General features: G+C 40.0%; 1 protein-coding gene across 1 annotated transcript in view; it reads right to left on the bottom strand.

The window, feature by feature from the left end:
* The window catches only part of unc13bb (unc-13 homolog Bb (C. elegans)), a 71,518-nt gene that overhangs the window by 8,892 nt on the left and 50,056 nt on the right, over nt 1–12,570 (bottom strand). The window contains exons 15-30 of the mRNA XM_080476819.1: nt 12,304–12,531; nt 12,056–12,197; nt 11,004–11,173; nt 9,683–9,798; nt 8,528–8,691; nt 8,188–8,338; nt 7,959–8,027; nt 7,700–7,789; nt 6,381–6,506; nt 5,602–5,732; nt 5,349–5,434; nt 4,334–4,460; nt 3,980–4,076; nt 3,617–3,760; nt 3,190–3,267; nt 1,842–1,919 (exon numbers count right to left, since the gene is read on the bottom strand). Of these exons, the coding sequence (XP_080332945.1) occupies nt 1,842–1,919; nt 3,190–3,267; nt 3,617–3,760; nt 3,980–4,076; nt 4,334–4,460; nt 5,349–5,434; nt 5,602–5,732; nt 6,381–6,506; nt 7,700–7,789; nt 7,959–8,027; nt 8,188–8,338; nt 8,528–8,691; nt 9,683–9,798; nt 11,004–11,173; nt 12,056–12,197; nt 12,304–12,531 (1,997 nt within the window). The remainder of the gene's footprint in view (nt 1–1,841; nt 1,920–3,189; nt 3,268–3,616; nt 3,761–3,979; nt 4,077–4,333; nt 4,461–5,348; nt 5,435–5,601; nt 5,733–6,380; nt 6,507–7,699; nt 7,790–7,958; nt 8,028–8,187; nt 8,339–8,527; nt 8,692–9,682; nt 9,799–11,003; nt 11,174–12,055; nt 12,198–12,303; nt 12,532–12,570) is intronic.

The following is a 12,570-nucleotide window of genomic DNA, read 5'->3' as shown; positions in this document are numbered from 1 at the left end:
GGTGGAAACGACTGAATGTGAATCAAAGCTGCGTTTTATAATCCAGACGGAGCAGATTTACAACTTTTGACAGAAATAAGAAAGAAAAGAGCAAATGTTCATTGTGAGCTGCGGATCGGGCTGCAGATCCGCAGCTCGAGCACTTTCTCACCCTTTTCCCAACTTGAAAACTCGATGGAGGTTTCTATATGTTTCCTGAGAGAATGTATGACTGGTGATCAGAAAAGGGATCGTGTGAGGACCGGGAAGTTTTCATGTTTGACTGTCTTATCAGTTCATCTGTTAGCCCACATTAACAGTTACACTAACTTTACAGTACTTTGAGCTGTTCCTGACACGTCATAATGTAAACAGTTCACCGTTGAGTTCACATTAATCTATGAATATAGGATTGGACAGTGTGAAGTGGGCCTCCACTGTGTGGCACCAGAACGTTTTAGGGGGGGTGCAGCAGCAGGGGGGGCGGGGGTGGGAGGGGGGGTGGAGAGATCAATTTCTCTTCACTGTCATTTTGGTGAAGGCAGCCTTGCCACACAAGAGAGCCTGCTAATCCAGCCACCAAGAGTGACAACAGGAATGACAACAATATTGTGGCAATGCGATGTCAAAGCAGATATCCGATGTCAGCTCATTCATTCACTGAATACAAAACCCTGCCCCATTGACGAAATAGAGACCAAATGTATCACTGAAAGGAAATCACAAGAGTCCTCGACATGCTGTGTTGTGTCGACGGGGAGTACAAACACAAATGCATGAGCAGACTATGAAAACTGGAGCTACAGGAACTATTTCTACCATTAAGTTTCACCTCTAAAACAAAGTACATCAACTCTACAACTACAACCACGAACTCTGAAATCAGGCTACTTAGTTGAGATGCAAATGCTATTAAACTTCACCATTTTCTACAAATTGAATTATTGGCCAACCAGACGAGACGATGCATTTAAGCTGCGAGCGTTCACATTACCCACCGGAGTCTTTGCCTTCTCGTCCTCAGTGACAACCTGCTATCCAAGCCAGAGGAACATAAAAACGATCAATACTGCTGTCCACTGCTTACCATTAGGCTGATTATACTATAAAAATATGAGGAACCTTCCAGATTAAAGCCCAGAACAATGGAAACCTACCTCCCCTCCTGCCTCTGCATTCTCCTCCTCCTTCTCCTCCTTCTCCTCCTCCTCCTCCTCTTCTAAGGTTTCATATTGCTTTAATTGTAAATTAAGAACACTTGTTGAAAGTTAAACTGCTGCAGTGCCACAGTTAGTCAAACATTCCAATAAGAATACAGCTACAGTAGATTTAGCATTACATATCAATGCTTGGGAGAGATTCTAAGCATTCACAGCTGACTGAGGACCTGTCTATTTACGTTGTCCTTTACGTACTCACAATACGACACTGATTAAAAACGAAGAAATCAAGTCACTGCCTCAACATTCTCTTAGGGTAGCACACAAGTGAATATCTATAACTATTTGCTTAAAGACACACTTTCACTAAGAACTCCTATATGCAACACAGCAGTTACAGTGTTAAGAGAAATTCGAGTTTTATTCCAAGAACACTGCCGTTCTACCGGAAATGATCTAAAAACCACTACTGTACATACCGTGGCTTCCTCCGTAGCAATCTGACATATGAAAGAGACACAAATACAACTATTGGACAACCTCAATGGGTTTTGCAGATTATTCTGAAAGACGAAAGATTTCTTTGATATTAACTCAGCCCGAACGTTTGTGAAACCGGATGTGTAAGCATCAGCTATGGTCCACCACAGTTCAAAGCAGGTCACTCTTGCTTCTTCAAGAGTTTATTTGCGGACGACTCACCTGTTTGGCGCCCATCGACTCAAACATCTTCTCCAGCTGGATTCTTAACTGCTGCACATTATTCATCAGCACACAGGGCTGAAAACAGACAGAAGGAGGACGGGAATCAGGCGCAAGAAATCCGACGTGATCTTTATGGAATGTGCAAAACTGGGGTGGATCCCCGAGTCAGGCTGTTTAGGCGTCAGGAAGGGAATGAAAATCAAAGGTGAGAATCACGTGAGAAGCAGGGAGCAGCTTGAACACATGATCTCTCTGGCGTTTTGGACCGTGTGGGCTTCATATCTAGTCAGAGGGGCGTGTCCCTGGGAGGCTGCTACCGATACTGATGAGAGCACGGATCAGGGAAAGGCTGAGAGGGAGTAATCAATAGATTCTAAATATTCAAATTAAAGTCTTACTTTTAAGTTAGAAAAATGTGTCAAGTCTTGCATTATTTATAATAAAAAAATCTGTCTTTTGATGCAAAATATCTTTGTTAATCCTTTTAAACACCTGTTGTTCACCAAACTCCTGCAGCTCAATACAAATGGATCCCAGATCATTTCTTTTATATTAGGATGAACATTCAATCACATTCATACATCAATACGTATTTAGCACTCCTGTGTTAGTGTTGTATTATGATATTACATATATTTTGTATGTCAGCGTTAGGGTGAGTGATACTATCTGCGACATCAAGATTCATTGGATTAATGTAGGAACTATATTATATTGCCAGTTTAAAAGTGTCAAAGTTCATTTAAAAATTACAACCAAATACTGATTTTAGTACATTTAAAATAGTGAGATCTGCCTTTTACCCTTAGAGCGTCCCTCACACAGCAAACAGGACCGTGTTTAGTGCAACTGGCGGGATACAAACCTGTGTTTATCAAAGAAAGTTTCACCTAAACTTGGTGGTTTAGTTGTAATTTATCTTTAGCTATTTATTCCCAGAGAGGACTTTAGACCAGACCTCAAATCAAGCTACGCTTGTATATAAACACATCTGGTGAAAAAAGCAATCGGTGTTCATAATAAGAAAGAAAAGGTTCAACTATCACAACAATCGTTTTTTTGGGGTGTGATATGTTGTCTCTTAATGTAATAATCCAATAATTCACTGGATTAGTCTTTTTAGGGTGTCCCACAAACGTTGGCAGGATTGCTCAGTCCTTATCATGAGAACATGCATGATAGAGTCATTATGGAGACCTTGTGATCTGAATCAAATGTGTATTAACAGAAATATTTCAAACTAGCAGGACAGCAGAGCAATGAACTATAACAGCATTGACATTCAACGCACCCACGTTATTTCTGATAATACAAAGAAAAAAAACAACAAGCGGCGACCACTTACGATCTTCTCCTTGTCAATATAAGTAGGGAAGCTCTTGGTCAGAATGGCGCTGTACTGCAGGAGAACTTTGGCAATTGTCTGCAAAAATGACAAGAAATAACATTTAGGAACAATCAAACTGTTTAAGAAGAAAAACTATTGCGGTTTCAATCCAACTGACTTAATAGATTGCTTTACGTTGCACACGGGGGAATATGGTACTTAGAAATGTTCTTGGCGTACTTTCCACCGCAGGAGAGAAGAAATCCCAAAGGCATAAACTAAGATTGCATTTCCCAGGATGGAAATATGTTCAATTTAGCAATTCCTTTTTAATGGCGGGCTCCCGGTTTCCTTCACAAAGTGTGTGACAGAGCTGTAGAGAAACTTTAGCCTTCTACTTCCAGTCTCTTACAAACTCGTGTGAGCATTCAGTGTGGTGGGATACCTTGGAGAAGCGGCGGCTGTACTGAGCCATGACGTTTGGATCGGGGCATTCCAGCTTCTTGATGATCTCGAAGCTCTGGTTGAGCTGAGTGAAGATGTCGACCACAGAGCAGGAGAACAGAGCATGCTCAGAGGTCTGCTGGAACTGAGCGGAGGCACAAGCAACATGCGGCCATTATCAAAACTCCCACGACAGATTACACTGTTTAAAAACATCACCGTGTAGTATAAAGTCACTTTCTCAGTCTGTAAATGTAACAGCTGTTTCATTCAGAAGCTTATTTCATTTGATGACGAGTTAAGAACAAGATGTCCTTCATATATATCGATCTTAACGAGCAGATGTCATTCTAATTTATCTTACTCCATCTTTTTTGTCTCTCTCCAAGGCTCCGTGCATGAACTCCATCGATACGTCCTCATTTTCATCCAGCCACTGCAGCACAAACTGCACAAACCACCTAAGAATGGGAAGAAAAGTCGATTGAAGAATAAAGTAGTTCAACTTACTTTACACCGCAGGAAAGAAGAGACAACCGAATCAACCTGCCTCAAATCCTGAACAGTGCGGATACACTTAAGGTTTAGTGTCTGAGACAAACAAGTGATTATAGATCATGTTGATTATCAGCACCGGCCCACTGGCCAGCTGTGTTACTATTCAGTATAACAGCCCCCCCTCTTACACCCTTGAGTGAAAGACATCCCGTGTACTTACGATGGGTAATCAGGAACGACGCCTTTAAAAGCCGGCAGCTCCTTGACATACTCGTTGTAGAGCCACTTGACCTTGAAGTGCAAGTTCATGTAGTCTGTGCTCTTGCACAGTCTGTGCTTTTCATGCTCTGTGGGTACAAGAATGTGAAGTTGGAGCATTAATTCAAACTTTGACACAACTTGTGACATGGCTGGAGACCAATCTCGTGTTATTTTTGATGCAGAAATAATGAAATGTACTGAAAAGATAGAGTGTAGTACAAGAAGCTCACGTTACAAATGTGTGTCGCAGTGGTGAGTCTTGTGATCTGACCGTACAAATCTCTATTTCTCTGCTTTCTTTTGTATTTTACAGATATTATAAATAGTTTAGGAGTTTTGATTTTGAGAAGCACACATCAGCAATGATGGAATATGACTGCAGCTCATTTATCTCACTTATATCAAAGCGAGTGGGAACATTTTTTACATATGAAATAATAATGAGCTCAAGAACAGGCAGCGACTTCAAACTTCATACTGACCTACTAAAAAAAAAACTCTCTTTTTGGTAACAAAGAGTACATCTGTGAACACATTTTCGATCAAATGAATGAGGATGCCGCTTCTGTGTTATTGTGCGTGCCGCAGCATCTCTGTAGAGAATTTATCTTGAGAACAAAAGCTAGAACAGCAGCGCTCCGCCTCTGGGGAGCAGTGGAGCTGTACCGAGACAGTGGTGCAGAGGAAAAAGTGCAGGGAGTCTCCTGGGAGACATAAGCAGCTTTCAAACCCTGCACAGTTATTGTGTCCCCCTCTGATTTCTTTGCTTTCTTTTGTGTCACTGCTGCTGCAGAATCCTCTTCTCCTCTGGTCATTTCCAGTTTCACCAGACCTTCGCTTTCATTCACGAATTTGTCCCACTCTTCTGCTTTTTCCTCTCACTTCATGCAGAAAACACGCACCTCCTCAATCCTAAACAGCAGTGATTATATCACATGCGTGATACATTTCGCCCGTCATACGGCAGACCTCACCTTCCATAGCGTACATCATGTCTTGTGAAAACAACGTCCACATGACCTCTGCCGACACCTTCCCTACGCTCAGTTCCTGAGGAAACCTGAGAAAAAGAAGATAATTACATGGTTTTGAGTCATATCAGCTCAGAAAAGTGTTGAATAAACCTCCTCCCACTTTCACAGTGACAGAAACTAATCAGAGAAAAACTCTGAGCTGTATTGTAGTCGTTAGTGTGTTTATAAAGACATAAAGCAGGGGTTTGCTCACTGGTTGAGCACAGGTGTATAGGAGTTCCTGTCTTCTTCAATGATGGAGACAATGAGCATGATGAGCTTGGGCCAGAAGTCCAAATTCTTGTTGCTCGGACCCTGCTCCTCCAGAGGCAACTCCTCCTTGTTCTGATTCCGCAAATTAAAAGCACAAGTTGTTCACAGTTACATTGACACATATCACTGTTGTCCTGACTCGTCTCAGTTTGCAGTTATGATATCAAGTATAAAAAGAGCAAAATCCGATATTCATTCAGGTGTTTTCCTCCAAATCTAAATTCCAACTAGTGAAGCGAGTACATCTAAGGAAAATGCATGTATGGAAATGTATTCCATAATGCTCCTGCCACATAATTAATTTTGTCCAAGCTTTTGTGGTTTTTTAAATCCAATAATTTAAGATAAAATATCATATTTTCATATTTGTTAAATACTCACAATATAGGTGTCTTTACCTGGATTTTCCAATATTTCTTTAATAATACTAATACTAATGATACTAATAAATAAAATAATAATACATATAGTTGGAAAATTGGTTTCATCTGTCTATTCCCTCTTGTTTTATTACGTACACTATGTCAGTCTTACAAAGGCTTTATTCATTAGGGGGCTATAAGAATTTTAGCCCCAAAAAATCAGCGTACATGTTATTTTCTTAAACTAAAAGCTAAAAATTCAACATAAAAACACATTTTTATTGCATGTTTATTGTATTCTGTGTATAGTATGCCTTTTTGCAGTGTAGGTCAGTGTGAGACTCACCGTGTCTGCAGGTTGGTACTGTCTGCTGTACAGTTCATGGCAGTTATTGAAGATGTAGTCGTACGTGGAGTTCAGACAGGCTTTGACACAATCTCTCACCACCTGGCTGGCCCGGGGCGGAGACTGCAACTCCTGGACCTGATCACCAACAGGACGTAGTGTAACTTGGAGTGAGCAGCCACCAATGATTCCATACACATTATTCGAGAAAATGGGAAACGGACATAGTATTTTGCAGAACTGTGGCATGAAAGCTTTTCTTTAGGATTATTGAAATTCTAAAATGTCATTATTTACTCAGTAAATGGATTTAACAATAAAAACAAAAGACAAAACAAGCTCAGACCACATACACTGAGACCATACCAAGGTGTAGAATACCAACCATTGGTCAGCTTTTAATGAATCAGGTAAAACGAGACCTTTTTTAAGATAAACACAGGAAGACAAAGCACAATTGCTTTTTTTTTTTCCTTTTAACTAGTCAGTGTTAGTGCTCAATGTGGTATACAAGTAGGTAGGTATACGGAACTGGCGCAAAGTTTTATTGGGTTAAAATCGAAAAGCTAAATCATTTGTAAGCATACATGCTGAAGTAATTTGTCTTGAAAAAATTGTTTTAAAAATAGTGTTGCTTGAGATAAAATCATTGCTATAAGTCACTAATATAAGCATGTATTCAGAGTCTAATTATATATGAAGCATTTATTATATTATAAATATATTATATCATATCACCAACTATATGGCAGTTTTTACTCTTCAGTGACTTCAGAACGTGATAATTTCAAATTACACGAGAAAGTAATTTGTCTTACTTTATTTAAAAAAGCACAAATGAAAAAAATCTGATATTAAATGTTCAGTGAGATTAAATCCTTGCGATAAGATCATAGCAGAAGCCTTTATTGAGAGCACATGGTAGATTTATTGCTATCAATATCACTTACTAAATAGTTTTTTTTCTTTCATTAGTCCCACTTTTGTCAATATTGTGCAAATAATATTTAAACAATACAAGTAAAAGTCGTGGCCCAAGAAGAAACTGCTAACTGCATGAAAAATAGGGAAAAAATGACTTGGTCAAAAGTATGGAGGGTTTTAATGCAAAACGTTTAAGTTTGACTGGAACAAAAGAACTTAGTGGAACTGTAACAGCAGTGATTTTACAAATATTCAGAAGGTGAATATCAGCTGAGTTTATCCATTTGCAAGAATCGCATATTGTTATGATGATAAGAACATGAATGCAAAGACCGAGCCTGTTGATAAGGACTCAAAACTTCAATTATCTAAATGCAACTGAATAAAATCAACAGGTAACCAGTTACCTTCATCCTGAAGAAGGTGATGCTTGTCAGAAGATCCACTGTGGATTTCAAATCCTGCAGGCGATCTTTGTTACTGGCAGGAAAGTGATTCTACAGGAGAAAAAGATTCATTTACAACCAAATCAAACATCAATAGTAATCATGTGCAAGATGTAGAAGTCAACACAAGACGGACATTACAAGCTTTATGACGCTTATAGAGTATCTAATGCAGTTAATATGTTTTCGAGCAGGATGGTGACGTTTATAAGAATCTTACCCGATAAGTGGAAAGGTCAATGCGTAGAGAGTTGTGGAGCTGGTCTAAGAGCTTGACAAAGCGCTCTTTCTGTAAAACAAAAAAAAAAAAGAGAAAGAAATTATATGGAATGTCTGTTATGAGGAGGAGGGGACTGAAATTAAATCGCAAAAAAGTATTTCAATGTGTGTGAAAGTAGAGTAGAAAAGAAACAGAAACTATATGTTGATCATCGGACAGCAGCACCAACCCCAAAGTTGGAAGCAGCGAAGCGGTCCGAGGCCGACACGTTGGTGGAAGCGGTTGTGTGGGCGTAGAAGGCGTTAATATTAGCCAGCAGGGTGCTCATCACCGCAGGAACTCCAGGACACATGTATTTAGATGACAGGCAGGCAAAGTGTCTGGGGGGGGGAAACAAAACAACAACAACAACAACAACAAAGCATGAGCAGGGGATTGGTTATGATATGGGATGACTTCACACTAACAAAAATAGAGAAGGCTTTTTTTTTTGTCCTCATTGAATGACTCATATTAGTCATTTCACCATTTGTGCCCATTTTTTGTGCCTTATGACATGTCGGACTCACGTCATGGCCTGGTAGATGGACTCAATCCCATAGCGCATGGCGAACTCGTCCACTATTTCCTGAGCAACGTCATCGAAATAGACTTTCCAGGAGTCGTCTCCACGAGCCTCAGGGATTTTCACCACACCTTGACCAAGCACATCAGTGGAATGGTGGAACAGGTTCTGTAAAGGACAGAAAGAACTTTTTTATGAACACAAATCCAGCCTGAGAGTCAGCGAACAAAGAGTCACAGAGAATTCATTTGAAACACCAAGAAGCGAGAATTTAAAGAAAAAAATATTGAGGGGGCAACGCTTTTTGGCTTTCCTGCTCCTAAAGATTGTCTCTTGTGTAAGCACGTGGTTTGTGCTTAAAGCCTGGTTCACAATATGATTTTTTTTTTCTTGGAAAGGAGTGGGATTATGTTATTACTGCTAAAGTTTCTCTGTGACTTTAATCTTCTCTCAATCGGTTCTATCCGCAGACAATCGAAGCCGCACAATAAAATCCCTGATGGTTGTTATCTAGTTTTTCTAACAAAGGCCTGAACCTTTTGAATACTCAGCATGCAATCAAATACCTATTCTGTTGCCACTCAGGTTCACTTTGTTTTTCACGTCATATATACTTTGCATGATCCACAGTTCATCTTTGGTTCATGGTCGGTGTAAGGGTTAGGTTAGATCAACACAGACATGGCAGCATGAAGCACTTCAGTGAAGGATCTCTATAGAAAACCACAAGAAGCTCAAATATCCAAACGGAATATTTATGACACTGTGAAGCCTTATTATCCTTTCGAGGTATATTTGTGTCTGCTTCCATTTAGAGTGGGCTCGAGTGTGTTATCACCTTCATTTCATTTTTTATTTACTTCTGTATCTGATCAGTCACTACACTTTTAAATGACGTCATCATCTAAAGGGAAACATTTTTCCAGGGGGACTCACATGTATATAATATTCAGCTCTTTATAGGTTTAGATGTAAAGTTACTCTCAACATTTTAAATTCTGGTGACTAAACTACTGTGATCCAATAATCAGATCTGCTTTAAATTCAACCTTGACGAATATTATAGTTTTTAGCTTTAATAGAAGCTACAACAAGGAGTTCAGTGATTGTGTGGAACAGAGAACACCCAAAGAGCTTAAAGGGCCGGAGGATAATTTACCTCATGCAAGCAGGTGTACTGCACGTGATAAGCAGCCACTTTCTCCTCTCCTTTGATTTCTACGTTGATCTGGAGACGAATGGCACCCGACACGGCTGACTTGTCCGTCCTCTTCTCTGTTATCGGAAGCAAATACGGTTACGCCGAGAGATGGCAACATGCGCATTTTCTGCACCTTCCCGATTCATAACTCTGATCCAAATTGACGACACAGAGACACATGAATCCAGGTCTGTTCACACAACACTAATTACAGACTATTAGCATGGCAGCTCTATTGTAGGGGGCTCTCTTTCCTTGGGCGGGATGGCAGCGTGCAGCCAGCATTGCTAATAGAAGTCCTCCAGCTGATTGTGAGTGAGACAATGGCAGTGGGCTGTGTGGACCTGCGCTCCGATTGCCGAAGACACTGGAGCTGGAGCTTCTTTGGAGGTGGAGTGCCTGGCGGTTCAACCCTGCTATTTACCCTGACAGGAGCATCATTACGGGTAAATTGTACATGTCGGCAGAGAGGTCGATTTCCGACTGGAGTTGATAATCACATATCGGGAGGAAGGGAAAAGGAAGGACGCTTGAGAGGAACAGACAGAGACAGAGGAGAGAAGATGTTCGAAATGAACGGGGCACATTAAATTAATTCTGTCTTGAATTTTGAACACAAAATTACTCTATTTAAAGGATTTGTTTGAATGCAGATAATACTGGATTGAGTGTTCTTAATCCACTGTTTAAAAGAAACAATAAATGATTCATGGCCGTGTTATCGTTAAACGACATGCTCTTCCATTAAAAAGATTCAATTTTGCTGGGATGAAAAACATTTTAACACTTTATCCAAGCAGAAACAATAGATCCCCTCCTCTAAGATCAAATCTGAGATTTGTTCCTTGAAGGTACTCCCATCTACATTTAATATTGCTGCACAACCAGCGGTCTTGCAGACTAACAGATCAACGCCTGTGTAATTTTCTGTTGGGAAAGTAGTAGTGTTTAAAATTTTATAGAGTTGTCAGGGAAAGCATGCATTGTTGCAGACGGATGTTCCATTTCTCAGTGGTTAAAAAAAACAACAAAAAAACAAAGTTGCTTCAGGCACGCAAGATGTGATTAATGAGGTTCCAGCTAAAAAAAAAACACAACATGCAGACTTTCCATTCAGCTTGTTGTACATGCAGGAACCCTTAGGTTAATATTTCTGGTACTACATCTTATGGTGGAGCTTTGGAAAAGGGTTGTAATTGTGTTGAGTCCAAATACCAATGTCAACCAAAACCATTCTTCTTTTTCACAAAGTCTATGAAACATCATGAAAGATACTGACCGAGGTTGTACCAGACGTCCATTTCTCCGCTCAGCGTTCGTACTTCTATGATGCTCTGTCCCAGGAAATCATCGGACTCTCTCTTCAGACGCTGCTTTACTCGGGACTTGATGTCGTCGTCTTCATCCCACACACGTACTTTGATTCGGTCAGAAGAATTGTGGCACTCACTGATAACAAAAATAGTTTTAAAAAAACCCTCTGAAAATCCCATGAATATAACTGCATGACGTCAAAGAGGAGAATTGCTTTATGAATGCCTGAGCTCAGGAATCAAGTCGGAGTTCTGTTACTAGCATTGTAAACAAAACAAAACAATTACACTACACTGAAACATTGCAATTTTACACTTGGCAATAGTGCAATGGTTAAAAATCCCGTATTGGATTGTATATCGATGGTTTGCATCTGGACAGTTGATGCTTTTGAGTTCAGGTACCTGCTTCTTGTTAGCCACGTAGGCTAACAGTGAAGTGCAATATAACTTCACTTGCAGCATCACTGGTGAACTTCACTTCTATGAAACAGTTTAAGGCCCCGTTTACACGACAACATTTCAAATGAAAATGCATTGTTTTTGCGTTTCTCGTTTCAGAAAAGGCTTCATATAGGGCCATCAGTGGGTGCTGCGGCATGGACCATTTTCAAAAAGTTTCACCTTGGGAGCCCTTTTTAAAAAGCTGCATTTTCAGTGGCTCCAAGCGTCGCTAAATGGACACCCAAAACACAACAAAAGTTTTCCATATTCACATGAAAACATCATGGGAACGGGATCTAAGTTAGTTAAATGTGGTGAACGTGGATGTGCCACCCTGATGTTGTTTACGTGATTTATATGTGGTGGTCTGATGATTTGATTCGATTTTTTTTAACAAACTGTTGACGTATAGTGTCCTGCTTTTCTATAATGATGGACATTTTATATTGACAAATATAAGACACACATGTGCACACATGCATTTCTTTGTTTATCTTTGTGCATGTGGACAGAACATCGAAGAGGTACAAATATTCACAATACAAAAGATAACCAAAATTTGTTGAAGACTCACAAATGGAACTTCTCCTCCCAGACTGGATTAAGGTTGCCGTAAATTGTCTTGGTCCTTTTCTTGGTCTTGCCCACCTGAACAGTCACGTACGGATCGCTTGATCCGGTTTTGTCTTTTGCCTGAAGTCCTTGGGCGCACACAACTGAAACAATGACAGAACACAGAGCCATAAGGAATGACCAATAATGACAAAATGTCAATAAGTTACAGCAGAATTTAACAGATTTCTGTGCTGATCAGTGGAAAACCTGTTATGGTGATCTTTGCCGACCACTTTGAAGTACCATCCAGTACGCTCTGTTTGATAGTCTTCATCTGCTGTGCATGGATTGCTTTACTAATGACAAACACTTCTCTTATCAGCTCAAAGATTTCTGGCTTGTTTCTTTCCCTGATCTTCATCCTGTCCTTCATGGCCATAATGATATTTTGCGTCCGGTCCTCAGCTCCATGCTTTGAGCTTTTCTCCGCAGCACCTAATCATTTAACACAAGTTTAAGAATTTTTTATTATTT

Source organism: Lipophrys pholis (assembly GCF_963383615.2).
Source record: "Lipophrys pholis genome assembly, chromosome: 12".
NCBI classification, from domain to species: Eukaryota; Metazoa; Chordata; class Actinopteri; order Blenniiformes; family Blenniidae; genus Lipophrys; species Lipophrys pholis.
This window is presented reverse-complemented; position numbering and strand designations above follow the sequence as displayed.